The 27,357-nt window shown below is 41.1% G+C and overlaps 1 protein-coding gene across 3 annotated transcripts in view; it reads left to right on the top strand.

Annotated features, from left to right (window-relative positions):
- col5a1 (procollagen, type V, alpha 1) overlaps nucleotides 1-27,357 on the top strand; it is an 87,665-nt gene that overhangs the window by 14,879 nt on the left and 45,429 nt on the right. For all 3 annotated transcript variants that reach the window (XM_022193114.2, XM_022193113.2, XM_051938111.1), the window contains exons 2-5: nucleotides 4,499-4,666; nucleotides 12,116-12,329; nucleotides 12,727-12,889; nucleotides 27,180-27,311. In XM_022193114.2, the coding sequence (XP_022048806.1) occupies nucleotides 4,499-4,666; nucleotides 12,116-12,329; nucleotides 12,727-12,889; nucleotides 27,180-27,311 (677 nt within the window). The remainder of the gene's footprint in view (nucleotides 1-4,498; nucleotides 4,667-12,115; nucleotides 12,330-12,726; nucleotides 12,890-27,179; nucleotides 27,312-27,357) is intronic.

Genomic DNA, 27,357 nt, shown 5'->3' with positions numbered 1-27,357 from the left:
AATGGAGGTGTGTGAGAATATTCAAATGAAGGAGAAAGGAAGAGGTGATAATGTTTGCATTAGCGACTTTAAAGTGCCAGACAGTTTTATCGTTGAGGAAAATGATGATCACTTTGCGTCAGGTGAAACATTATGTCACTGGAGAAGACATCTGCTGTTTCTCAGATGGGTATTCGATGGGTCTTTAATTCAGTAATTGGTGTCTGGATAGAGATAAGTGATGCTTTCCTCATTGGCCCTCTCCACCTGGCTCACCTCCAGGTGACCTGTAGTTGCTTTAATTCAAGAAGATCTTAAACCTCAGATGAGAAAAAACAAAACAAAACAGGATTTCATGAGAGGAAAATAGAAGTGAGAAAGTGGAACAGTTTCACAGTTTAAGAGACTGGGAGAGTGGTCAACAGGTATGGATAGAAGAGTGCCCTAATGTCAGTTTCTGTGCTAAAAAAGCTGCTGATCCTTGCTGGGATTTGATGGTATCAGTGTGGATTAGCAAAAGCAACTCCCCTCAGCAAGAGGTCATGACACAGTTACCACCGAGTGGATGCTCCTTCAAACCGCCCCCTTTATTCTCTTCCCCTGTGGTGCTGAGCTGGCTGTTGTTTTGCTATTATGAGAGCCATGTTGTTGTGATGCATTGTGAGTGCAGTATGCTGTCGCCCAAAGGTACTTATTGGAATCATTTATCAGTATTTGTGGGTTATTGTGATCTATAAACTAATAAAATGGTTGTGGCTTATTGGAAACATCTAATAAGTGGAGAGTTTGCCGTCAGCTACTGCTGAAGTTTAGCCGCTTGTGTTGAGATGCTTTTACATGAAGGCAGACCTGCGAACATGTAGTTTCAGAGAAAATGGAGGGCCATTTTGACAGGATAGCCTTGAAATACTGTCGTCTGTATGAGTACTACAAGGAAGATTATTATTGTCTCTGAGTTAGAGATGGATGAGTGTTTTTAACCTGTCACCACCAGAGTCTGTAGCTGAAGGTCAAAACAAGGATGTGTCCAAATAAGGGAATCACTGCACTGGTGTGTGGTGAGGGGGGGTATGGAAAAGGGAGGCTATGGCTGGCTGGTTCTAACAGTCTGAGACACCACACCACCGCCTAACTTACTATCAGTTTGTAATACTGTAGCTCAGCTTTAATCCGTCCATCCTTCAGACACTGTGTTAACTGTAACACACTTAATTCCATGCCTTGTAGGGACGGTCCCTGTGCGGCCATCAGTGATCGATTGGTGTGGCAGGTTAAAGAGAATTGTCAAAGCAGGCTATTATGTCTTTTACAGGGAACATTTGTGGCTGTCAGAAAAGGGCGAAAACTGTGAGATTTGCCTGTGGTCAACTGTGATCCTTGTAAAAGTGGAATTAAATGAAAATGCTTTCTGTTCTAGTTTATTGTGCCAATTTGCTCTGTTTAGTGGCCTGGTGGGCGACGTATGTTCTTAGTGTGTTCTTAATAGAAACGGATAACGAATTAGAGTCTACAGCTGGGTTTTTGGGGGGATTTTTGGATTGTTAAAATGATTCAATAAGTGTGTCTGATATACAGTAGGTGTGAAGTAAACCCAAAATTGGTCAAATGGCATGTTATCTTTAGGAATTAAAGAGTAATTCTGCATGTGTCATTTAAAAATTTGCCAACAAACGATTAACAATTCAGCATTTCTTTGTGTAAATGGGAAGCTATTTGTAACTTGGCTGCGATCGAAAATCACATGACAAAAAATCAGGTGCTATTTTGTTAAACTGGACTGAACTGCAAAGTTTGTTTGCGCAGATAGGAGAAAAATATAGGAACAAATGTAAGGGCTTTACTCTTAATGTTTAGGAGCAGAGCCACCATTGTTTACAATATTAGTAATAAATTGGAAAAATGTACTACTTCTTGATTCCAGTTTTTAAAATTTTTGCTTTTGATCATTTAAAAAGACATTTCTGAGTTCTTTCCACTTCTACCCATTGTTGTTTCAGTGAAAAATGAGTCCACAGTGAGTAGAAATGTGACAGGGCCAAAAAAAGCTTAGGGTTCAGAGGATTTTATTGCATGTAGCAACTTCTGCAGTGCAGGAGTATACTTAGCTGTTTTGTCAGAGTAATTCCTGCAGGGTTTTCTGAGGACTTGCGCAGACGTTGATGTAAAGTGCGGCACTTTGCTGGTGTAAAACATGTCAGGATTGTTTCAATAACTGCACTGTATGCGTCAGACAGCAACACCTAGCTAGACCATAAAAACATTAGAGCTATAAACTTTTACCAGCGGACCTATCAACCCCCAATAAACATCTAAAAAGCTGAGCAAAGGTAGCGGAGGTAATGGATGGCTGTTGTTTGACAGTTATAAACAGACTTCATAAGCAGTTAATATTTTGTTGCTGGTTTATTGAGTAAATAAAACATTCAGACACTGCAATTATTTGTCATGCTTTCCTGAGTGCTCACGACTTAATATAAATACCATTTTAGAACAAATTTGCTGGATAGTTGGGAAATAATTATTTGAATGCATGATCTTGCCTTTCCTTCTCAGTTAAGATCTTTTATGCTCCTGTGACCTCTCAGTTATGGACCAGTGAGTGATGATGATGTAGAACATAGTTGTTGATTAATTGCAGATGAATCAGGGCATTTGTATCAGAGGAACATTTCCCATCAGCTGGCAGGGTGACATATTAATGCTGTGCTGCAGAGCTCTGAGCCTCATTAAAGGAACCTCTGTGATCACGGGGAATGATAGACGTTTTCTGGCTGCTGGGTGAGTTTCTGGCTGTCTCTTCATTGTGGGCTGATGACAGACAAAGCTGTCTTTTTGTTTAGACACTTCACTGGCTTAGAGGCTCTGTCAGCCTGCGGTATGAACTGACAGGAATATGAGTGTTATCTTTTCGACATGTTTAAAGGCTGGGCTAGGTGGGTTCTTAAATAGATGGGTGTGGCACCTGGAAAAAGTCGATATCTTTCAGATGAGCTGCTGTTCCAAATCCATGTGCCTCTTCTTAATATGACCACCAAAGCAACACTGCTGCTCTTTAAATTATGAAATTACCACACAGCAAACTGATTGAGAGCTCTCATTTTCTCCTCAAAAGATTTATTCCAGGCTTTTGTGTGTTTAAACAGATAAAGTATGTTCATATCTGATTTTATTTCTTGTCAAATAAGTTGCTCCATATCTGATGTCTGGTTTGCACAACAAAGAAGTAGATGTTTTTTTGACTAATCATGACATTAAACACTCTTATCTTTCTTTAGTTTAGTCGTTCTCTTGCTGGCATTGTATGCAATCAGACTTCTGTGGGTAAAGAGGAAGTTTTTTTTCTTCTTTTTCCACAATCACTGCACAGCTGTAGAGGAACACGTGCAGCCAAAGCCTTCTTAAATGGAAACCTCTGTTTAAGACTGTCGAGTTTTTTTTAATCGATCTGTGCTGCACGTGAGTCATACATAATGACATCCAGCTGGAGGTTGTTGCAGGGAAATGCAGGCTGCACTAGAGCGCTGCTTCGATCTCACCTTTCCACCTCTGCTCGCTGCCCTTTCACTCTCAGATTGATGGGCCTATTGAAAGCTTCTTTTTTGAACAATGTGTGTGGTCTTTTACTCAACTACTGCTTTACCTGTGTGTGCGCTTTAATCTAGTCCCAGGCCTTCGACGCTCAGTATTCACATAACAGAAAAATGCATCCAGCGGAATACCACAGCACACTTGCTTTTGTTTTTTTCTTGAACTCCAGTGCCATAAAATCCCTTTGTTTTCCTCTATTTAGCTTTTTTCCCCTCCCTTAAGTGTTTGCCCATCCTTAGCCGCTTGTGTGACTGTCCCTACAGACAGAACGCAGTGTCCTTGGGCAAGGTTTTATGCTAATGTGTGTCATTGTGCAGCTTGCTGTGTGCGCATCTGGCTGCAGGAACAGCTGTTTGTCCTGGGTGGTTTTGGCATGTGAGGGTGCGGTTCAGGGTCAAACCCCATGTCACATTGTTGTGACCCAGTGTACTTCTGCGGTGGCCTGGCTACGGCCGGGACGACCGGCCTGAGAGTGTGCTAATTGCACGGTTGTGGTCAAAGAGAGGCAGCGGTAGATTTAGCATCGCAGGAAAATGGATGGAAGGACGGGTTTTGGTGCAGCTGTAACCCATGATCATGGCCATCTATAAATGGGCATGTCTCTGTTTAGCACCTAAATGGATAGCAGAAATCTTCTCTGAACCACAACAGTGAAGCCTCTTGCTGAGCAACTAGCGCTTCTGAGTCAGCAAGAGTTAGAAAATGGAGAGAATGGCGAAAAGATGTGCCATAATTAAGGCTTGCTTAATATGTAGAAAAGTTGAACTGTGCACAAAAAAGACTGGATCTATCTTTGTATTGCACTAACTCTATAATATATTGACTTTAAATTTAGCAATGGGCATTTCTGTGTGGGATTTAAATGTCATTCCTTCCAGTTGTTCACATAAATCTAACGTCATTTTCTCTTTTTTGTCTCTTTTCTCTGTAGCGGAACCAGCAGACCTCTTGAAGATTTTAGATTTTCACAGTTTACCTGAGGGTGTTACAAAAACAACGGGTTTCTGCTCACATCGGAGGTCAACACAAGGACCTGATGTGGCTTACAAAGTATCCAAAGACGCCCAGCTCAGTGCCCCCACCAAACAGCTGTACCCAGGTGAGTATCTGACTCAACTCTCCCTATCTGTCTACATCTAAGAACTTTTTAATTTTCCCCCTTCAGACATCAAACACAGTTTTTCCATCCTCCTCAGGTTAGTCACTGCACATGATGTGTCTTTTCCAAGATCTTTAACTCACCTTGCAGTCTGACCATCTGTTCGGCTGTGTGACCTTTCACCCCACCCCAAAATAAACTGCAGATACAATGTTTTGACATGACTGGAAAGCAATTAGTATTTGCCCCCACCTAGCTAGATCATTTCTTCCCCTTCAGGTAGCAGTTTTATTAGCTCCTTTAAGTTGATTATTTGTGTCAACTCTGCCTTAAGTTTATAGGATTTCAGAGAGGCTGTGGCTGCTGTTTAATCGCTCACTTCCCTGTAAACATATGCAGTAAGTCTGCATTTTTTACTGAAAACTCAGTGCTTCTAAACAAATGAGATGTCTAGCACACTTTCAGTAGATGAGTTGGTTTACATGCACAGTCACAAACACATTAAAATGAGAAATACAGATAATTCATGCCCCTTGAAAACTCACACCGCATGCATGCGATCCAGCCCTGTAATATGTGATGTTGTAGGAGGAGCTGGACGATGGAAAAGCAGTGAAAATAGGGGTGGTAAAGGGGAGGGAAGTCTGGGGTTCCACTTTTTCCTTGTTCTATTGTGCTGACGTGGCTTTGAGTTACTGCTCGGCGGTACGCTGCAGTAGTACTTTCCTCCTCCCTCTCCCGGCAGTCTTTCCTTTGCTTCTCTCTCTCCTTCTCCCTTTATTTTCCCTCAAGCGTCCTAATTTTTCCCTCTATCATTTCTCCTACGCCGCCGCTGCCTTGCAGTGTTTTCTTCCTTGTGTTTTATCTCATTTCTGTGTAGTGAGACGTGCAAAACTCCCTTTTCTGTATTCTTATTTTGTTCATAACCATAATTCCGTGACCCAGCCATCCCGTTTCTGAAAATGATTACGATCTTGCTTTTCTTGCAGTTTAAAAATATATGAAAAAAAGATAAACAATTACACTTCCTGTGAGCTAAGCTTCCACAAAGCTTAGATTAGATGACAGCCCCATTCATGGTTTTCTCAGATGTAACATTGGCCTTAGTGGACCTTTGATCCATGGTATGACTCTTCCTTGGGGCTTAAAGTAGAGCCCCAGGGCTCCTGCGGCCTGCATGCCTGTACATGCTCTCCAATCAAACAAATACCGTTCGCTTTGATGCTCTATGACGCCACAGCCTCATATCAGTCTCTGTTTAGACACACAAACTATAATTACACACACGCTACTCCAGATCATCCGAAATAACAGTCTACGTAAAAAACAAACCAATCGGAGGAGGTCATAAGAGGCACCGCATAGTCTTAAGTTGCAAACGGAAGGAACTAGCTGTCTGTGGCTTGAAGGTTTTAAAATCCACTCGCAGTGTTTGTGATGTGGCCTCTTTCTCGCCTTGACCTTATGAGAATGTACAGCTAATATATTCCAGACGGCAACTTAACTTGTGAGATCATTCTATCCATTTCTTTTTTCCCCCTTTAACCAAGTTTGCTACTGAGTTATGACTTTGGCCCGAAGCCTGGAAGTGCTATTTGCCTAAATTATCAACACAGCATTCTGTCTCCATAAGTAAAACAATAAAAAAAAGTCGCATATAGAAAACAAAAGCATTCAAACATGCTCGTTTTGTTATAATTCTGGTAACAAACGACACTGTAGCTCTGATTAAGTACACACTGGCCCGTGACCCCAATACCACAGACAGTCTGTGATGATGTGCTGGAAAAGAGCATGTGCAGACATGCAATCATTAGGCAAACATGTGGAAGAGATGATTCATTTGAAAGTACTGAAGCCCTGAAAACAGAAGAGACCTTTCTTACCTTTATTATGTGAATGAGGAGTGAAGAAAAAGTCCAATGAAACTGTCTGCTCTCTTTTACTTTTATGACACACAGCGTGTTTCAGTAGTCTGTCCCCTATTTGTGATTCTATATGCATTCCAATGAATCTATGACAAATAGGCACATAGGAGCATCTAAATTGGCATTTGCATATATCCACACATTCAAGTTGGCAAAAATCTCTGGCTGTCACTTTGACAATCTGGGAAGTTTATGCAGGTTTTTTTTCCTTCAAACCAGGCTGTGTTTTTCTTGCCATAATGGACAAGAGCCAACAAACGGCAAGGAAAGAATGATGCAGCAGCTCCTACTTTCTGCCTGAATGGGGTTAGCTGAAGCTTGGCATGTGCATTTGTGGTCTGAGCTGCTGTGCTGAGATGGCACTGTCCGTTCCCTTACAAGCTTCTGCAGCAGCAGACAGAGAAATCTAATTGACCAAGCTAAGGTCACAAGCTGGAAATTAAATAAGGGTTCTGTTGTTTTCGAACAAAGCTCATGAGTGAAATTATTTAGTATCTTACAAAACATCTCCATGTTACCTGAATAGTGTCATTTAATGAATGTAATTGTGTTTTTCAGTATTTAGATGAGAGACCTTATAGATGCACAACACCAAAAAAAACACAGCTTTGATAATAAATATTAGAAGAGAGACTTTCTTTAACAAAGAAGACACCTATCAAGTCAACATGCCATTGAGTAGTTGATGTGCATTTACCCTCTCAACCCCAAAACACACCAGCTGGTTTTAAAGGAATGTTGTCTTTTTTTTTTAAAAAAATGACACAATTGCACCATTTCTCAAAGCCAGAAACTTTCAAAACAGTCAGGTCTTGAACTAATCATGTGTGGTGTGCCATTCTGTCGAGAAACGGAACAAAGTCTGAGTTTAAAGAATAATCTTCCACCAAAATTCCTTTTATTTTTCATGTTATTTAAAAATTTACAAACATCTATCGTTTGCACTAATCTCACTCCGTTTAAAAAAAAAAGCGCTCCATGAGTGACTCAGTTGTGACCAACAGTCTTGTGAAAACATTCTTTTTGGCTGAACTGCAGGTTGTGTTTACACAGAACAGACGGAGACAAGTATGGGAACAAATCAAAACTCTAAGTCTTAAAATATTTATCTAGTATGTAGAGTCATCATTTTTCCAGTATTGGTAACACCTGTGGATGCTCAGGAAAGTGCTTACACGTCGATTCCAGCATTTTTTTCATAGCTTTTGTAATTCAACTTTTTATCCAACATTCTTTTATGGTTCATAACTTTACAACTGTGTCATGCTTCCCAAAAGACATGCTTGAGTTTACTCCACTTCTAGTTATGCTTGTTGTGTTTCCATTGAGGTGCAGGACTTTTGCTTTAAAAACTGAACGAACATCGAGTAAAACGAGCAAAAATGCTAGGCTTCCCGAGCTATTAAGTAGTTATTATGGTCATTATGTCTGATATAGATAATGACAGAGGTAGTTTAGTACTCATATCTCTTTGACATAAATTAAAAAAGGGATTTTTGCTTTTTATGTCTTATGGGATATGGAGTTTATCACCCCCTAATCATTTCCTATTGGCCTCTGACCATGTGAGGTAAGGACAAGTTTACAGACACCACAGTAATAAAGTAATACCTCATCAAAGGCAGATGATGGATCATAAATTGTTATGTTTGTTGACGCATACACTAACGTTCAAAAGTTTGAGGTTGGACAATTTCATGTTTTCCATGAAAACTCACACTTTTATTCATGTGCTAACATAATTATACAAGGGTTTTCTAATCATCAATTAGCACATTAGCTAACACAATGTAGCATTAGAACACAGGAGTGGTGGTTGATGGAAATGTTCCTCTGTACCCCTATGTAGATATTCCATTAAAAACCAGACATTTCCAGCTAGAATAGTCATTTACCACATTAACAAAGTCTGGACTGCATTTCTGATTCATTTAATGTTATCTTCATTGAAAAAAGACATTTCTAAGTGACCCAAACTTGTGAATGGTAGTGTAGTCTAAATGAGCTGTTCACATACAACTAAAAACTGTTAAAAAAAAAAAAAAAAAAAAAGTCATGTCACAGACCGTTAACTAGCAGCTGACCTTTAGTTGCTTTACATGATTTGTCCTGTTCACAAATGCCTTCTTCTCATAGAGCCATCAACTGTCATACAAGCTGGTCCACTTGTTGTCTCTGCAGCAATATGCTGTCCTACTGGAATGCAGCTTGACTCATACAGAAAGAGAGATTTGGACACGGTGATGACTGAATGACCAATTACAGGACCCAAGACTTTCTACCTCATTTACCTGCTTGCATGCACACTGACAGACAGTAGAGAGCATCATTCAAAGAGCAGCCATTACTCCTTCCCCTCCCTGACTTTAGAGCTGTTCTTTAGTTTTCTGTAAGTACTGCAGGAGAGGAAGAGCAATTGAGGTTTGCATGTCAAATGTCGGTGTGCGACATCAGTCACAGGGCAAAGCACTTTCTCTGTCTCCTTTAACTTGTAAATAAAACCTCCCACTGTCAGCCTTGAGACTTCTACCACAGACTTTTTGTTTAGCAGACAATAAAATCTGACTGTATTAGAGTAGAGATATTTCATCACAATAAAAGCAACTTTATTTGGTTATTTAACCTTCTGTACTTTTTGCTTTTGTCACTTTGGGTTCATTTTTCAAAACAGCTTCACTTCTGTGGTAACAACACAACCATGGCTAGAAGTAGAGCAAACCCAAAATGTCTTTTCTGCAGTAAAACAAAGTTATGATGCCATAAATCATAAAAAAAGCAAGTGAAAGTTCTTTAATTACCTATTTTACAACGACTACAAAAATAGTCAACATGTACAGCATTTCCAAGTGCCCACAAGTGTTACCAATACTGAAAAAAGATGACTGCACATACTATAAATATTTTACTACTTGCAGTCGTCTCCTTACTGTTCTGTGTAACACAGCCTGCAGTTCAACCCAATTCAACTGGAAAAATCAGAATTTTTCTCATGCGATTGCTGACTGCAGCTGAGTCACTAAAAGCTTGTGCTGAAAAGTGCCAAATACTTAATTTTTTACAGAATCTGGTTAGCTTAAACTATTTATTTTTCACATTTCTTTAAACGAGACATGTAGAATAAAGTGGTTTAGATGAAATGTCACAATTTTAAGTTTAGATTTGGTTAATTTTCTCTACCAAGCAGCTCCTCACATATGATTCATTCAGGGACCATAAGAAAGTTCAAAATCTGTGATTTTTTTTTTTTTTTTTTACAGTTTCTGGCTCTGATAAATGGTCTAATTTTCATGCCTTTTAAACCTTTTGGCAGGTTTTGGGGTTCAGTGGGTTAATCTGGAGAGAAAAATGGACTCTGCCTGATTGGCTGGCTCAGATGTCTGGGTTTGTCTCTAAGTTTCCCAGACAGTTTCTGGCCTGACACCGTCTGTGGTAATGCCAGCGTAAACTCCCAGGATTGCTGGCACCACAGGCTTTCCATTCCCACCATATCGACACTCGCACTCTAAATGAGGAGCGAGTATCTCTCATCTGGTGGCCTGAAGTAGCAGGTTGAGAGACACATTCCAGAGAAACCAGAGCTTTTCTGAGCGACCCCTCCCCTCTGTTCCCACTTCACATGAGGTCCTGGAGGAAGGTAGCTCGCATTTTTTCAATCTCCTTCTCTCTCTCCATCATTTTAATGGACGTTCTCACAGGGCATCGGGTCCGTGTCGTGACGACTGGGAGGACAGATCAGCGCATAAACATGAATCCACAAATTAGATCCCTTGCTATGAGAAATGCTACCAGGGAATTCAGAGGCAGTTTAATTTTGGCTGCTGCTTTTGAATGCTTCAAACTTGAAAGCTGTTTATTTTCTTTTGTTTCATCCCTCCATTGTTGTCCTCTGCTCCCTGGTTTTTCTCTCACCCCTCAGCTGACCCCTCACCTCCGCACAGAATAAACGCTGACTCACTGTGGCTCGGATGTAGCAATAAACTCCTCATTGTCTTTCTTTCCTCTGGTGTTTCCCACTTTCTTTTTATTTTGTTTGCATCATAGCCCTTTTCATTTCATATATTAAGCCTGACAAAGCTTTTTTGTATCTGCCTTCCTCACCAAATTCCCTCACATGAGGCTTTTGAAGGCTTGTCTGTCTTGTGTTCTCACTTCTTGTGTTCTCTTGCTTTCTGCTATACACCATCTCATCGAAGCATCTGTCAATTAAAGCAATGTTTCTCATATGATGCCAAGCAGAATTCCTGAGGGAGCGCACTGCCAAGGCATGTGCTCTCCGCATGATGTGATTTGATGCTTGGCATTAATGAAGGAATGATAGAAAAAGGCAGGAAGGCAAACAGACATCCAGATGCTGACAGGAAGAAAACAAGAGGGAGTAAAGCGAATGGGTGGTGGCAAAATTTGGTTCGTCTTCTCTTCTCTGGGTAAAGGGGCTTTGATGGCTGCACAAGGAGTTACAGTAACACTGTAGCCACAAGCCCTGCCTCTGTTTTCCGGCCGTCTGGAACTCTCTTCATCGCACATGCTGTAAAGCAAGAGATTGCTACTGGGATTCAAGCGGTTTCTATGCTTATGTTAAATATAATCCAGATAGCTGCTTTCTCATAACAATAGCGGCTTTAATATAGTCCGATAGCCTCTTTCTTCCCTCAAACTAAAAGATCAGAAAGTTCTGTTTGCCTCCAAGTGTAGTCTGACCTCAACGTTAGTGAGCAACTGTCTCCTCGGGTGTTTGGAAAGCCGGCCCCTCTTTCTGGGGTCTTGAGAACACCCAACTAAGGGAATTTGTCTGGCAGATATGTTCCATTCTTGAGCGAAATGGAGGAAATACTTGAGGCTACTCAGTGGAACCATGCGGATGGAAGCTCGCACATCTTTGTCGCATTGCTTGTGTGTTTTCATACCAATATATTGGTGGTATTTCCATTTCCACACAAATGTGCCTTTAATTATTTTTCCTGTAAAACTTTCGCTCTTCGCTTTTCCTCTCAACCCCTTTCGCTCGAGCGTCTGTTAGATCCATCAGCTGTGGGAGAGGAAAGGAGGATAGTTTGACAACGTCTCCCAGGATCACATGCTTTTGTCGTTAATGCTTCTCATCCTGTGCTGCACTGGAAGCGATCCACTGCTTCGAACGGTTTCTTTTTTTCCCTCCTGTCCAACCTCTCGTCTGCCTGCCATCCCTTTCAGATTAATCCTATCCTGTTACATTTTGGGCACTCCATGAGTCGCTGATGTTTCCTCTCGGTGCGCAAAGCCCAATCTTTTACGATTCCTCCAATCTAAATGATCTTTGTTTTTCTAACATTTCTTTCCATTAGAAGTAGCAATAAAAACATTACACTCCCTCTTGACACCAAAAGATCACAGCCTGTCTCCCAGAATAATGATTCGATTACAACATCCTGAATACAAAACTAGTATTTCATTCTTCTTATGGTGATGATGAATGGTTACTGCTACTTAGCTGTCCAAAAACTTTTCTCTCTCTCTCTTTCCAACCCACCATCCATCCTGCCAGGTGATGTCTTCCCTGAGGACTTTTCCATCTTGGCCACAGTGAAGCCTATGAAGGGCAGCCAGTCCTTCCTGTTGTCCGTGTACAATGAACAGGGCATCCAGCAGCTCGGACTAGAAGTGGGCCGCTCGCCAGTGTTCCTGTACGAGGACCACACAGGCAAACCCAGCCCCGAGGACTACCCCCTCTTCAGAGGAGTCAACCTAGCTGATGGAAAGTAGGTTCACTCGCCAGCACTTCAGTCGTACAGCACTCTTAAATAAACGCTCTGCTCTCTGTGTATTCACCCTCCCCTCTAATCAGACTCCAGGTGTCTGCGCTCGGCTTTGATAGCAGTTTATTTACGTTTTAGCGGTTTAGCAGCACCTGAACCAGGTGTCTCTTTGCAACACACGCACAGTAACATGGTGCTTTTATTCCTCATTCTCCTCAAATGTGTGACTTCTGCCACCAAAAACTGGACTGAAATGAGATTCGAGTTACAAAACAGAAAGACGTGTATTTGAATTTGAACAGGCAAAACACAAAAAGGGATCCCTTAGCCTGTTAGCGCTTTGTAATTGGGCGGTGTGTAACCCAGTAAGTGTGTGAATTAACTTTACCTCCCATTCCAGGTGGCATCGAGTGGCCATCAGTGTGCACAAGCAGACCATCACCCTCATTCTGGACTGTAAAAAGAAGACCACCCAGAAGCTGCTCCGAAGCCCCCATCCCATCATTGATACCAAAGGAATTATAGTGTTTGGAACAAGAATACTTGATGAAGAAGTCTTTGAGGTAGGCATTACTCTGCAACTCCTAATCTTATCACTTTTTAAAAATTGCATAATTGCACATTTTAGCTGTTTAATGGACCATTTAGGACTGTCTGTGCGAGGGCTTGCTGGATGCCATTTATGGATGCCAGATTCACACTGACTTTCCGCTCAGCTGTGTGCGGTTTGGTGCGTTGTGTTACTTGCGAATTGATTTATAAGTCTGACAGCTGATTTGCATCCCCAGTTAAATGCTATTTTCATAAGCATACCGACAAACCGGTCGTTTTTAATGGGCGATACTTAACGTCAGCTAAGGGCAGCTTGACTCAGATTTAAAGCCCGGAAACAAATGACTTACAAGCTGATTCAGTTCTTCATTTTAACTGCAGTACAGACACATATGGATGTGGCACAAATGATGGTCATCCCCAGTCCTCATTCTGCTAGACATGGGAGATTGCGGTAGCGGCCACATCCTCTATAGATGTGTGGATTTGGCTCTTGCAGCCCCCCACGTCTGATCCCCCGACTTCTGCCACCCACTCACACACATGCACACAATCGTAAATCAAACTTAATTTTAGGTGCCATATATTCCACATCTTCCACAAAAGGACTTCATGTCCCAGAATTCTGGTCTGTTTCCAGCTGCATTTGTTTGGTGCATCTGATGTTGCTTTTTTTGTATCTTTTTTCCTCATCGTGGCTTCTAAACCTGTAAGTCAAGTGTTGTATTTATGTTTGTGGTTTTGCGACTGAATGCTTTGTCTGAATTTGCTGCAACAGTTTTGTTTTGAACAGGCACGTTTGAATCATTAGAGAGTTTAATTTCTTAATTTTCCTTCTGTTTATTCATAGAAAAGCTTTCTGGCAGGAGATAAAAGATGTATAGTATTCTGACTAGTGACAGAAAGCATTTTTGAGTTTACAATATGAGATGACACCTGATATGGGTTAAATACTATTTGCTTTTACCTAGTGTGAAGAATTCATTTGGATAGCTCCTATAATGAGCTTTTGTGTGGGTGTTTGTGGCTCTTAAACATGACCCCTGTGTGGGACACACACACACCGAAAACACACAGAGAGCACAAGGCACAAGGAATAGTGTTGTCTTTGTCCCTTCAGAGTTGTGCTTGTTTAAAGGGGGATTAGTCTATGAGGCCGAGGCCCTCAATAATAATTAGTAACAGAGGCTGACTGATGTGACTGATGCTGAGCCAGCTGACCTTTAACCTTACTGCAGCTCGGCGAGAACAGACAGAAAGAAAGAAATATGACATCACCCGTTTTCCCAAAATCGCTCAAGTTGGCCTGCCAAGCCATAGGCGAGATAGATATATGATGGGACATAAAACTGAGACGAAGATTTTACTGCTTGTCCTCATTTTGAACCATGAACCAATCACGGCTTGGCAAAACCAAAGCCAGGTTTCTACATTTCAAGAAAGACAATCTGTGTCTGTAAGATGTACTGCACATATAGACTTTTTTGTTCCCCAGAAGGTGTAATGGGAAAATGTGATTTACGATTGAAGCAGGGAAGTACAACACTGTTTTATACTGCTTGGGGTATGTTCACATTTCTAGTGAGACTGTGGACTGTGAGCTATTAAAGGAGACATAAATACAGATGTTTTTATTGTGTGTCCGCTATCATTTCCCCCAAGCCTAATGGCTGTTGGTAAATTCCTCCAGTTGCCAACAAGATGACTTCATTCAGCTGTAATTCTGCTCCACTTTTTTTTTTTTTTTTTAAAGCATACTCATAAGATTGAGGTGATACAGAACAGTTTAAACCTGAGACGGCTATCAAAGCTGCAGTGACAGTCCAGCGGTTACCGTGGGAACGGACAGATATTTTGTGAGGGATGTTTGAAGCCCTCCTGCTGTGCGTCTGCCAGTTGGGAGACAGGACAGGCTCCAGTGCGTGCAGAAAATGGAAAATATGCCACATAGTTTCCAAATTATGCTCAGGCTGCACTCCTTTCCTCCCCTTACTCCCTTTTCCCCTTTGTACTTTAGTCTGATCCTGTGTTGACTTTTACCAGAGTCGGTTACCACCAAGAGGTGGTCGGCATGAAAACACACACAGACACACACCAAAAAAAAACTATTTGATTTCACTGGCAGGCCAATTAAGTTTCAGTTGACTCAAGGCCCTGTGATTTCCAGTCACTCTCTTTAGAAACACAGCATGTTTTTTTTTTTCCACAGTAGATTTTTGATGATGACCTCCTCTGTTGAAAATCACGTTGTTTTTTTTTGTTTGTTTTTTTAAAATCTTCCCACATGCTGGAAGACATGTCATTAGTGAAATAAACAGTCAGCACACCATAACTGAGAATTCCAGACTTGAAAGTGCAGATATTCCCAAACAACATGGATTCAAACTTTTGGGATTTCCTGTGTAACAAACAGATAGAAATGCATTCTGTAAACTTGCAAGGTGGACCATTCTGTGTCAATATTTTCCCTGCACGGCTGAATTATGCTGATACTACCAGTTGCCATTGTGTAATGCCAAGTTGTTTTACTGTATTCGAGCAAAGTTGAAGGTGAGCCGGTGTGCTCAGGTTGCATTGAGTGTGGAAAGGTGGCTAAAGCTATGTATGTATGTAACTATGTAGATTAACATAATCTAGAAGAGTTACCAGCGTAGTTATTGCTAGGCTATTTTTCAGGCAGGAATGGATTATTTCCATGGACAAAACTTCTAAATATGTAATTTTGATGCATAGATATGATTTCCCAGGGATTATATCAATGATTTAAAGGACTTGCAATCACATAATTACAGTCAGAAGGGAGATAATTGGATTTATGATGGCATTATGATGTATGGTGAAAGTTCCTTAGTGCGGCCTGTGCCGTTGCTTGCATTCAGAAGTCAGAAGAGAAGTAGTACTTATACGCTGAGGTGGTTTGTGGTTTGGTTTGTCACAAGGTTATTGTGGTTGCAGGGCGACTGTCTGCCCTCTATAAGTACCATAATGTTTTTTTTTTCTTGCAGCTTGCATAAGAGTGCTGCGTTTGTGCTTGTGCCAGTAAAGACTAAGGAGGTGATTGCTTTATGTATTTTACGTGGTAATCAATGCTGCAAATCTGACGCAAATGAAGTACTCCTTCTATCATGGCTTTAATTTATATGTAGAAATCAGTCTTTAAGTGTCATTATCTTAAGCAAAATTCACCTTGTGACCTTTTGCACTGTCGTTTGTCTTCTTGGCGTGTGGTTGTTGCGTGTGTCTCAAAGCGTATTTTTATCTCTGTTGTTCTGAAAGTAAAGGCCATCCACAAAACGTGTCCCCCTGACTTCGCTGCTCACTTGTTTCCGAGCGAGTTTGCCAAGAACAACCAGAGATAATTTAATACCCATCCCCTCGGTTCTAAGCAGCATTCAGTGAAATAACCATCTGTGGTTTGTCTGAGGGAACTCAAGTGGGACAGATGCACCGCTTGGCCTCGCTCAGAGGTAATCCGCAGGGGACGGCGGCTGAATCGAAGTAGCCGAGGTGGAGCTGTGCAAACACTGCGCTTCTTGTCTGGCCTTTATTGTCTCAGCTATAGCAGAGCAACACCATGCTCATCCTGTATGAATGTGGGCGACGATATACTGTATTAGTTGAGCTTATTTGAGAGCTGGAGGGAAGGACGTTTGTGTGTCAAGAAAACAAGATGCAATGTTCAGGATCGAGAGGCGGGGAGGGGGAGGAGAGGGGAAGCTGGAACAGTAGGTGTGGGTAGGGGAGCCAAAAATTTTGGGTCATACTCTGGAAAGAATGAGGAGCTCTCTCCACAATGATGTCAGTCTTGGAACAGCAGCCACACCGCATGACATCATCCAGAGGTTTCCTTGGTATCCGCTGATAGGCCAGACCAGGCTGTTGGAGTGGAGGGAGGGTGGACATGTGTAAGTGGGTGATAAGCTGGGAAGAAGAGGCCACAAAGTGAGGACTGAGGTTAAGATGTCCCAAAGTAAAGGATGAGAGCTGGAATGAGTGGGGGGGTTTATAGACTACATGATAAGAGTAAAGGAGCAGTGCAAAGGACTAAGGAGTCTTTAATAAGACTGGGATGATGCTAGTTGTGAGGCTCCCGTGGTGCAACCAGAGCCAGGAAAAAGTAGTAAAAACATGCAACACAAGAGCTTGATGCTCGTAATGAGCTTTAATATTGCACTGCCCTGATTAGTTTTACACATCCTGTTTCCTCATCCTTACCTCAGGACTTGACTTCATTTTTTCCTGCAACCCTCATCACAGCTAGCATGTTTCAGTCTAAGGTAAAGATTTGACAAGAGGATTTATATTTATAGCAGACTCTCCAGATTCACACAAAGATTTAAGTTTTGGCTTGTTTTCTGTCTGTTAACCTTCTGAATCACACCAAGCAGTTTCTGGGTGGTTTCTCCCTTCCTGTCATTTTTTATTTTTTTTTAGTCACTGTGGGCTCGTTTTTCACTGCAATGTAAAGTCCTGCACCTCTATGGAAACAGCACAACCATGGCTAGAAGTACAGAGAACTAAAACATGTCTTGTGTGCAGTGTAACATAATTATAATGCCACCAATCATCAAACATGCAAAATCTGAAGTTGAATTTCTTTGTTTATTTTTCTAGAAACTAAAAAACCTGTACAAATAGTGGAAAATAGAGGAGTAACTTTACATACTGTAGATATTTTACTACTTCAAATTGTCTTCATACTTGTCTCTTATCGGCTCTGTGTAGACGGTATGCAGCTCAGCCCAGTTTAGTTGAAAATCCCTTCAGGTCAGTCATAGCTTTACATTTGTGCTTTTTTGTTTTTTATTATTTTTACAGGGTCTGGTTAAACCAAATGCTTTATTTTGAGCGATTTTTAAATGAGACCTGCAGAATAGTCATTTCATCGAACTATCACATTGTATCATATTATATTTAGATCCTTTTTCAGACAAGATCGTACATCATCGATGTAAATCTGGCAATTCTTTCTTTTATATGAAAAATGGTGTAAATTTGTCATTTAGAAAGACATAATTCCTTTGAAACCCCCAGCAGCTTTGAGTTCAGAGGGTTAATAGTTACATGAGTAGCTGAAGACAAAGCTACTGTGGTTCTACTTTTTACAAATGTGCCTGGTCTCAGATTGTTGTAGTAAAAAGCCCACTGGGTGTCAAAAGACTGTAACAGTTCATTCACTGTTTAACGCACGGATAATGGTTTCTCTCCTGGAGCCCCATTAGAGGAGACCTGGAAATCTGATGCCCTGCTTAGGCCTTCATGACCGCTCTGGTGCAAAAATATAAGGGGGTATGTCGGCCCTGTTTTCACGAAAAACTAAATTGTAGCAGTAGATCTTATCACCAGTGGACAGTGTTAAATGCTGTAAGTGGTCTAAAAGGAACTACAGTTTGTGCGAATACATCAGAATGAAGCAGAGCAAGAAAGACCTGCAGTAAACAACAGTTGTTTATTGCATGAAATAATTTGTGTAAATAAAACAATACAATAGTACAATAAAATAATTTGAGGCACATCTGTGCAGTAAATGTGTGATTAATCATAGTGCTGTGTAGTAAATAGAAGAAACGATGTATGAGAGGGGAGGCTTCTCAGCATACATCTGCTCTGTTTTTCAACTCGGCAGCTCTCCGGGGTTATCCACCTTTACCAGTGTCACACAGACGCTTTTGTTTTTGCCTCCATTGTTTTGGTTTGCTTGTGTGAATAGAATATTGTCATTTCATGTGGTTTTCTGATAGGCTGATTTGTAGAAATGGGTTCACAGCATCAGAATTTGATCCTAAGTTCTCCCACATGCTTTCTTTCATCTTCAAACCTCTGAACCACCAAATGTTTGAAGCAGTGTGTGTCAGTCTGATTGTTTTGCATTGATGGAAGCAGATTTCTTAGACTTTCCTCCCGGCTATTAAATTGCACCTCAAACAGCTCAGAACTTCAGTCTAGAGCGCCCTTAAAACTCTATTCAGAGGAGCGATGGCAAAGTAATCCTTGACAGAAGTGTCAGACACTTAAAACCACACAAATGTGTTTGATTGACACACAGAAAACAACTCAGACAAGTTTTGGAAGTACCTGCCTCAAGCAAGATACCAAGAATCCACCTCAAGCATCTCCCACTCTACCTAATAACAGAAATCCTACATTCATGTTCAGTTTTTCTTCAGACATTGATCTAACTTGATTTAACTTCATTATCATTTTTATGGGAGTAGTTTGTGGTGGTGTTGAACTGTCTTGCATTATACAGAGAAGTGTTCCTGTTATTTTAGCACCCTCTCAGTCATCTTAAATGACATAATGAAATAAAATACCTGTTAGTTTAACGCTCAGTTGTCAACTAATAAATTGATTATTCTGTTAGAGCATTTTTTTCAGGAAAAAAGTATAAATTCTTTGATTTCAGCCTCTTCAATGTGGATATTTTCTTGTTTCTTTACTCTTCTGTGACAGTAAACTGAATATATTTGGCTTGACAAGACATTTGAAGACGTCATCTTGAACTTTGGGAAATGGTGATCAACATTTTATACACTAAACATTTGTCAGTTCAGTAAATTATTGACAGATTAAATAACCACATATGAAAATAACCACATATGTGGGCATAAACTTAATATAATGTGCAAATCTGTATGTCGATATGAGATCAAATGAGGTAGGAAGCAGTGCATTTACACACGTGGACAAAATTGTTGGTACCCCTCAGTTAAAGAAGGAAAAACCCACAATTCTCACTGAAATCACTTGAAACTCACAAAAGTAACAATAAATAAAAATTTATTGAAAATTAAATAATCAAAATCAGCCATCACTTTTGAATTGTTGATTAACATAATTATTTTAAAAAAAACAAACTAATGAAATAGGGCTGGACAAAAATGATGGTACCCATAACTTAATATTTTGTTGCACAACCTTTTGAGGCAATCACTGCAATTAAACGATTTATGTATTTGTCAATGAGCGTTCTGCAGCTGTCAACAGGTATTTTGGCCCACTCCTCATGAGCAAACAGCTCCAGTTGTCTCAGGTTTGATGGGTGTCTTCTCCAAATGGCATGTTTCAGCTCCTTCCACATATGTTCAATGGGATTCAGATCTGGGCTCATAGAAGGCCACTTTAGAATAGTCCAACGCTTTTCTCTCAGCCATTCTTGGGTGTTTTTGGCTGTGTGTTTTGGATCGTTGTCCTGTTGGAAGACCCATGACCTGCGACTGAGACCAAGCTTTCTGACACTAGGCAGCACATTTCTCTCCAGAATGCCTTGATAGTCTTCAGATTCATCGTACCTTGCACACTTTCAAGACACCCTGTGCCAGATGCAGCAAAGCAGCCCCAAAACATTACTGAGCCTCCTCCATGTCTCACCGTAGGGACAGTGTTCTTTTCTTCGTATGCTTGGTTTTTGAGTCTATGAACATAGAGTTGATGTGCCTTACCAAAAAGCTCCAGTTTGGTCTCATCTGTCCAAAGGACATTCTCCCAGAAGCTTTGTGGCTTGTCAACATGCATTTTTGCAAATTCCAGTCTGGCTTTTTTATGAGTTTTTTTCAGCAGTGGTGTCCTCCTTGGTCGTCTCCCATGAAGTCCACTTTGGCTCAAACAACGACGAATGGTGCGATCTGACACTGATGTACCTTGGCCTTGGAGTTCACCTTTAATTTCTTTGGAGGTTGCTCTGGGCTCTTTGGATACAATTCGAACAATCCGTCTCTTCAATTTGTCATCAATTTTCCTCTTGCGGCCACGTCCAGGGAGGTTGGCTACTGTCCCGTGGGTCTTGAACTTCTGAATAATATGAGCCACTGTTGTCACAGGAACTTCAAGCTGTTTAGAGATGGTCTTATAGCCTTTACCTTTAAGATGTTTGTCTATAATTTTTTTTCGGATGTCCTGGGACAATTCTCTCCTTCGCTTTCTGTTGTCCATGTTCAGTGTGGTACACACCTTTTCACCAAACAGCAGGGTGACTACTTGTCTCCCTTTAAATAGGCAGACTGACTGATTATGAGTTTGGAAACACCTGTGATGTCAATTAAATGACACACCTGAGTTAATCATGTCACTCTGGTCAAATAGTTTTCAATCTTTTATAGAGGTACCATCATTTTTGTCCAGGCCTGTTTCATTAGTTTGTTTTTTAAAAATAATTATGTTAATCAACAATTCAAAAGTAATGGCTGTTTTTGATTATTTAATTTTCAATAAATTTTTATTTATTGTTACTTTTGTGAGTTTCAAGTGATTTCAGTGAGAATTGTGAGTTTTTCCTTCTTTAACTGAGGGGTACCAACAATTTTGTCCACGTGTGTAAGACTCATTGCAATTCACATCTATCTACATACATGCTGCTTTGAACTATTAGTCATCTAATAATGGATTATTCCAGCTTTAAGTGTAGAACTTTTTAGTGCGTACTGTTGAAAAATGTTAAATGATATAGTTTTGCAGTCAGTGACATATCTTTAAACCCCAGCATGGACATATTAGGGCTGCAACTATCAATTATTTTTATTGTCGATTCATCTGTTAATCATTTTCTCGATTAATCGAACAGTTGTTTGGTTTAAAAGGTGTCAGAAAATGGTAAAACTGTTGATTGGTGTTCCTGAAATTTAAGATGATATCCTAAAAGGTCTTGTTTTGTCCACAACCTAAGGATATTCCATCAGAGAAGTGAAGAAACCAGAAAGTATTTGAAGTTAAGAAGCTGATGTAAGAGAATTTAGGCTTTTTTTTTTCTTTAAAGACTATTCAGACAGATTAAATTAGACATTTAAGTGGTTATTTGTTGCAGCTCAAGTATACAGTATCGAATCCAAACATACTTGTGTGCTGTTGCATTCACATTTGTATGCATTATCTTGTCTCAACTATATGACATGCTTCACTGACAGAGCACACTGCTTTTATAGATTTCAGGCCAGACTTCAGTAGTCCCAGAGAAGATAGAATTTCCACTACGGATAATTAAGAGAATTTCCCCAACCTGTGTCAGATGTTTGTCTTTCTCCCTCACTATTCTCCATATTATTCCTTTACTGTGTCAGCAACCCCTGAAGTGTGCCCTCAGCACTTTTTTTTATTTAAAAAAAATGTAGATTTCAGCAAATGGCCAAACCAAACACTGAGAATGTACGTCTGTTAGGTGAAGACTGCTGCTCCGGTTTCCGCTATCCCAGAAAGAACAGGAAATGGGAATATGGCTTGGCCACACTCCTCCGAGACGCAGGATTAAAAATCTTATACAGAAGGGAGTGTTAACTGAGGGGTGAAATGGTGGAGAAGACCTAGAGGGAATCCGAAAACAGGACAGGGGCAATGAGGTGAGGGACTGGTTACGGTGCTGTGTAGTGGATAAGTGGGGTGGCAGACAGGCTTGTTGCTCTTGGCAGCAGCTCTGAGCACTGAGATTGCACTGTCTGGAAGGGAAAGTGCATGTGGGTGAAAATGTTGATGTCTAGTAAAGGTTTAGATGTGCGAATTTGTCGCACTTGAACACACGTGTATGTTTCTATACATGTCCAGCTACGTAGTCAACATGTGTGTCTAGTTTGTGTGACTTTTTGCGTTGATTTATGGCCCCTGCCCAGCGAGCTAACCTCTGCAGTGTGTTGTTTGGTTTTTGTGGTTTGGCTGGAGAACGCCCAGGCACTGGGACTGTGATGGTGTGGGCTGGCAGTAGGACCAAGGCCTGGCTCACAGCTCAGAGGGAACTGTGTAAATATGTTGTGAACGTAGCTTGCCTTAAAATGCGGCAAGGACCTCCCAGAGTCTTATCCTGCTTTACGGGGCCCTCCTACCCATTTTTTCCTCCTTGCTGACATATGACTAGAAAATGATGAAAACTAGACTGAGCTTCTTTTCTTCTTTAAGCTGCTATTTTGTTTGTAGCTTACAAGGTAAACAGAGCCATTATCAGGTGTCCCTGGGGGATGTGGAGAAATAACGAGCATCGGTTTGTGCTGTTTATTTCATGGTATGCTGCTCTAAGCATGAGAGAGCAAATTTAATGGCACGCTGAGCCCTCCTCCCTAAACTGGTCAGCAGGGGGTGCCGCCTGACATCACCTCAAGACCTTGTGCTAATCAAAATAAGCCTTTTGTTTGTCTTCTTTCGTCTCGTGCCTGAAATGTGAGAGAAAAGGAAAAAGAGTCGATCTGTTTGCATTGTTCAGGTTTTAGCCCTTCGTGCAGCAGTTTACCCCATTTCTGTTGTGTTGCGGAGATTTTGTGTTTAGCTTTTGGTCCTGCGCATCATATTTTTTAATTCAGAAGGGGGAACACAATGAACTCGGTCCACCCTGCATGATTGTGGGTCAGATTCAGATGGAGACAGATGTTTGGCTCTGTGCTCACTGGAGCACTCTCCTGCCCCCATCTGGACACAAGCAGAACATCCGGCAGGCATAAATATGAGGGGGCAGAACAGGGTGAGGTTATGGAATGAAAGCCTGAAAAGATAATGAGCCGTTCAATGGGGTAAAATACAGAAACAATAGATCAAGATGAACATTTTACATGCCGTCAATCAGCGTGCATTTGTTCTGCTTCCTTAATCTAGCTGCATTAGTCACCTGTGGATTCATGTGTGCGTTTCTGCGCTTGCGTGCGACTGCCTTCAACTGTTTCTTTAACATGAAGTATGTCAAGTGAGGTTGCTCACAGCCACAGGCGATGGCTTTTCCACCAGAGCTCAACATGAGGAGAGCGCTGGCCAGGAGCAGAGTCGTATTTCAACTCAGTCCAGGGAGATGCTGACAACGGCAGCCCTGTTATTGTCTGAAAATTCCGCCTAAAGCACCACTCTGATGTGCCACATGATGATCCACAGTGAAAAATGTCACTGTCCATTCTCTAACAGGAAAGCTGATTGCATGTGTTTTATGGTTTTCCCCAGAGATTTGGGTGTGATGCTATAATTCCAAGTTGTTTTTTCTTTTCTTTTCTTTTTTTTACCACTTGATGTGCTCTGTCTGGGATTGGCTGTGCTTGTGTCTCTGCATTCACACGTAACTCTGTATTTTAATCATCTCATATATGGCATATCGAGCTCAAACCAGTGTGACTCGGTGAAGAATAAGCTATAATTTCCTGTTCTTTTTAAAAGTAGGGGTTAACCAATCAGCCTTATTACATGCTGAATCCCTGACTCTGCACATACAGTAGTTGCAATGCAATTTCCTGTCATCAAAATATAGCGATGTTGCTGCCATTTACAGTAATGGCGTAAATATCTTATGCTTTTAATGGGTTGCTGGACCAAGTTCGCGATTCACTGCCAGCATACAAAATGAGAAAATGTAGCATTAGCATACAGCTGGGGTACAGTATCGGAATATTTACTGCTTCCCTACATCTGTAAAACGGCAGCTTATATAACATTTGGCATCAGAAGCTGTCGAGTGGTGAAAAGCACAGCTCTGACTCAAAGAAAGGAAATTAGAGGCAGCCTCAGTGGTTGTCACGGTGGATCAAGACTTTGACAATAGTTTTACAGTGAAGGTGTGCAGCCTTCATGTAAATTTCATTCACTGTCAAATATATGTCAAAATGAAATATACATTCAGACAGGAGGCGTTTTCAGCACACAGACCAGCCTGCAGGCATATGCTGTATAAAAACACTAACTGTATGTGTGGAAGGTAATTTATACTTTACATTTTTTATATTTATTTCAGTACTGCATACACACTTTACATTACTTGTATAAAATACATAGGAACAATCTAACCTGCTCCAACAGTTTGAACATTTGTCTGCATGCATGTCTCGTAAATATTCATGTGTTGTGTGCATTGAGGAACACTAAACCTGATTTCAAACTATTTGTATGGATAATAAAAAATCAGTTCAATGACAAACAAATTTTATGCTGATAACACATGCTTACAATCGGAAAACAAAAGAAGCCTACATGTCAGATCAAATATATAATCATTTGCTATTGTTTGTATGAACTTAAGGCAAAAACATAGAATGAGAACTCCATGGGTTTTACACGGTAAAGTCTAATTACTCACCACAGAGAAGAAAAGTATTTACAATGTCAGAGTCATGTCGTCAAGGTTATCCCAAATCTGCATTTTGTAACAGAAAATATCAGAAAATCTGCATTACTTGTGGTGTGGAGGCAGACGGGTTCAAAATGAAGACGCACTGTAAGGTTGCATCATGGGAAAAATACTTATTGTGTTTGACCCATACTAAGAACTGGAAGAGTCTACTGCATTGATTTTTCCATTCTATTTTCTCCTCTGAGTGCAGCTTTAACTTGCTAGAGTGCCCCTCGAAGTAGAAAAACTTTTCTTTGCTATTCCATCTGAAGTTGGTTTTGTGCTGCGCTCACTTTCTGCTCACTTACTTTTTTTTTTAATAGCCCAGAACTTTGAACACTGAATCAAACTTCATGTGGCTGGAATGATCGGAGCCACATTCTCCATCTCCTCCTTTTTTTTTTTTTTTTTTTTCTCTCACCCTCACATATCTTTGGTTGTAGAGTTAATACCATCAGATGAATGCATCATCTTTTTCTGGCCTCAGCAAAGCCCATTATCAGAGCCCATTTTTCAGTCTAGGTATGCACACGCCTCCTTCTTTCACAGTGTACATGTCACACATCGTTAAACACGTTCTGCGGTGACGCGCTCTGTGCTGCAAGGATGTTCTCCTTAAATTAGTTGTGTGATTAATTATCTCATCTTCGCGCACTTAGGATTGCACCTCTTGTGGCCATAATCTACCCTGACATTCCTGTGGCTGCTCTGGGAGATGCAGAAAAAGAAAATGGAGAAAAGAGAAGAACAAGAATGGCATGTGAATAGGAAAGCAATGCTCCAGACGGCGGGGCTGTTTTGTTGTACAGGGGGCTTATTTCTTATTGAGTGTGACCTCATTTCAAACACTGAATTCCCACCATCCCCTTTCAGTGCAGCTGTGACACATGGTTTTGCTAGAATAAGGGAGACAGAGCGTCAAACTGATACCAAGTCTCGCCTCCTTGCAGATTGCAACTTTAGACAAACGGCTCAGAGGTAGCCATTTGAAAATTTCCTGGGAGCTCAGAGTTCATAGCTGGAAGTACTGTGTAATGGCTACTCCAGTTCTTCTGTTATGGAAGAAGGGATTTGTTTTCCTGCATCCACCATAAACCCTGCTGATAACATAAGCCAGGGAAGGAGCAGGAAACATCATCTTACAAAGTGTTTTGCAAGGGTTATTAAAGGATCCGAGACATGGAGTTCTGCATGGTATGTTCGAGTGCAGCAGTGAACTGTCACTGGTTAGACCACAAATACAATCCATTTCTGTTTGTCAGACAAGACAGCAATCCGAGGAGAATTTTCAGCTGGAAAGACATGCTGAGGGACTTCAGATTTTTGGCAATTGGACATAATTAAAAACACTCGATCCCCCGTGGCGGTCCGTTCCCATAGTTGCGTCGCTTCACGATTCTCCTGCCCCCTGAAAACATATTTGTTTCAGCTAAGTTGACACTGTATTTGATTGATGTGGAATGACATCACTGGGTTTGGAAGTGTGATGGTGACATGTTTGGATAGACACAACACAGAGTTTTGGTGCCATATGCATTCTTTTCAGAAACATGTGGCAAACACACCCTGCTCCCTATGTGGCCTGGGGATCCTTGGGAGCCTTTGCTTTTTCTCTCTTGTTCTCTCGTGCTCTTTTTCCATCAGTCTCTTCTAGCCTGTTTCTTTTGTGAGTTTTCTCTTTGTTGCATCTCTGTCTTGTGCTCCTTTTCCACCCCCACACCTCGACTCAGTATATGCAGACACCTTAAGTCAAATGGTCAGCTATGTGCAGGTCTGCTGCTGTACTCCACATGCAAAGCTGATCTATTTGTCTCTGTGCTGACCTTGTATAGTCTGTGTTGTTTTTTTTTTTTAAGAGACACATTTTGCTTGTGAATCTCTGGTTGAAATCTCTGCAGCTACATATAGTCAGTTGTTCTGTGTTGTCTTCTAGCTGCACAGTGTTTGCTGTAAGCTCTTTGTCTCACACTCCAATCTGATGCAAAACGGCACTCTTGGACCCTTGACAAAGTTCTTCATCATTTAGTCACTCTGAGATTCCCCCAGCTTGACCTACTTTCAGAACTGCCTGTTCTGCAGTCGTATCACATGTGCAGATGTAGATGATTTCAGTTTTCCCCACAGGTCACAGAGAGTCAGATTGCCGCCTCTCTCGCTGCCAATTGTTTGCTTGTTTACTTACACGCACGACTTTCAGCGATGTCCAATGAATCTCATGACTTCTTGTTTCTTTGGGATTCCAGGGAGACATCCAGCAGCTAATGATTGTAGCAGACCATCGTGCTGCCTATGACTACTGTGAGCACTACAGCCCCGATTGTGAAGTGCCAGCGCCCGACCAGCCCCAGAACCAGGACCCCAACACAGACGAATACGTGAGTAGCGTTTCTGTTCTCTTCTTCACCTTTAAATTTGGATTAT

This window comes from Acanthochromis polyacanthus, chromosome 18 (assembly GCF_021347895.1).
Source record: "Acanthochromis polyacanthus isolate Apoly-LR-REF ecotype Palm Island chromosome 18, KAUST_Apoly_ChrSc, whole genome shotgun sequence".
Taxonomy (NCBI): Eukaryota; Metazoa; Chordata; class Actinopteri; family Pomacentridae; genus Acanthochromis; species Acanthochromis polyacanthus.
The sequence above is the reverse complement of the archived record's forward strand: the minus strand, read 5'-3'. Positions and strand labels throughout refer to the sequence as shown.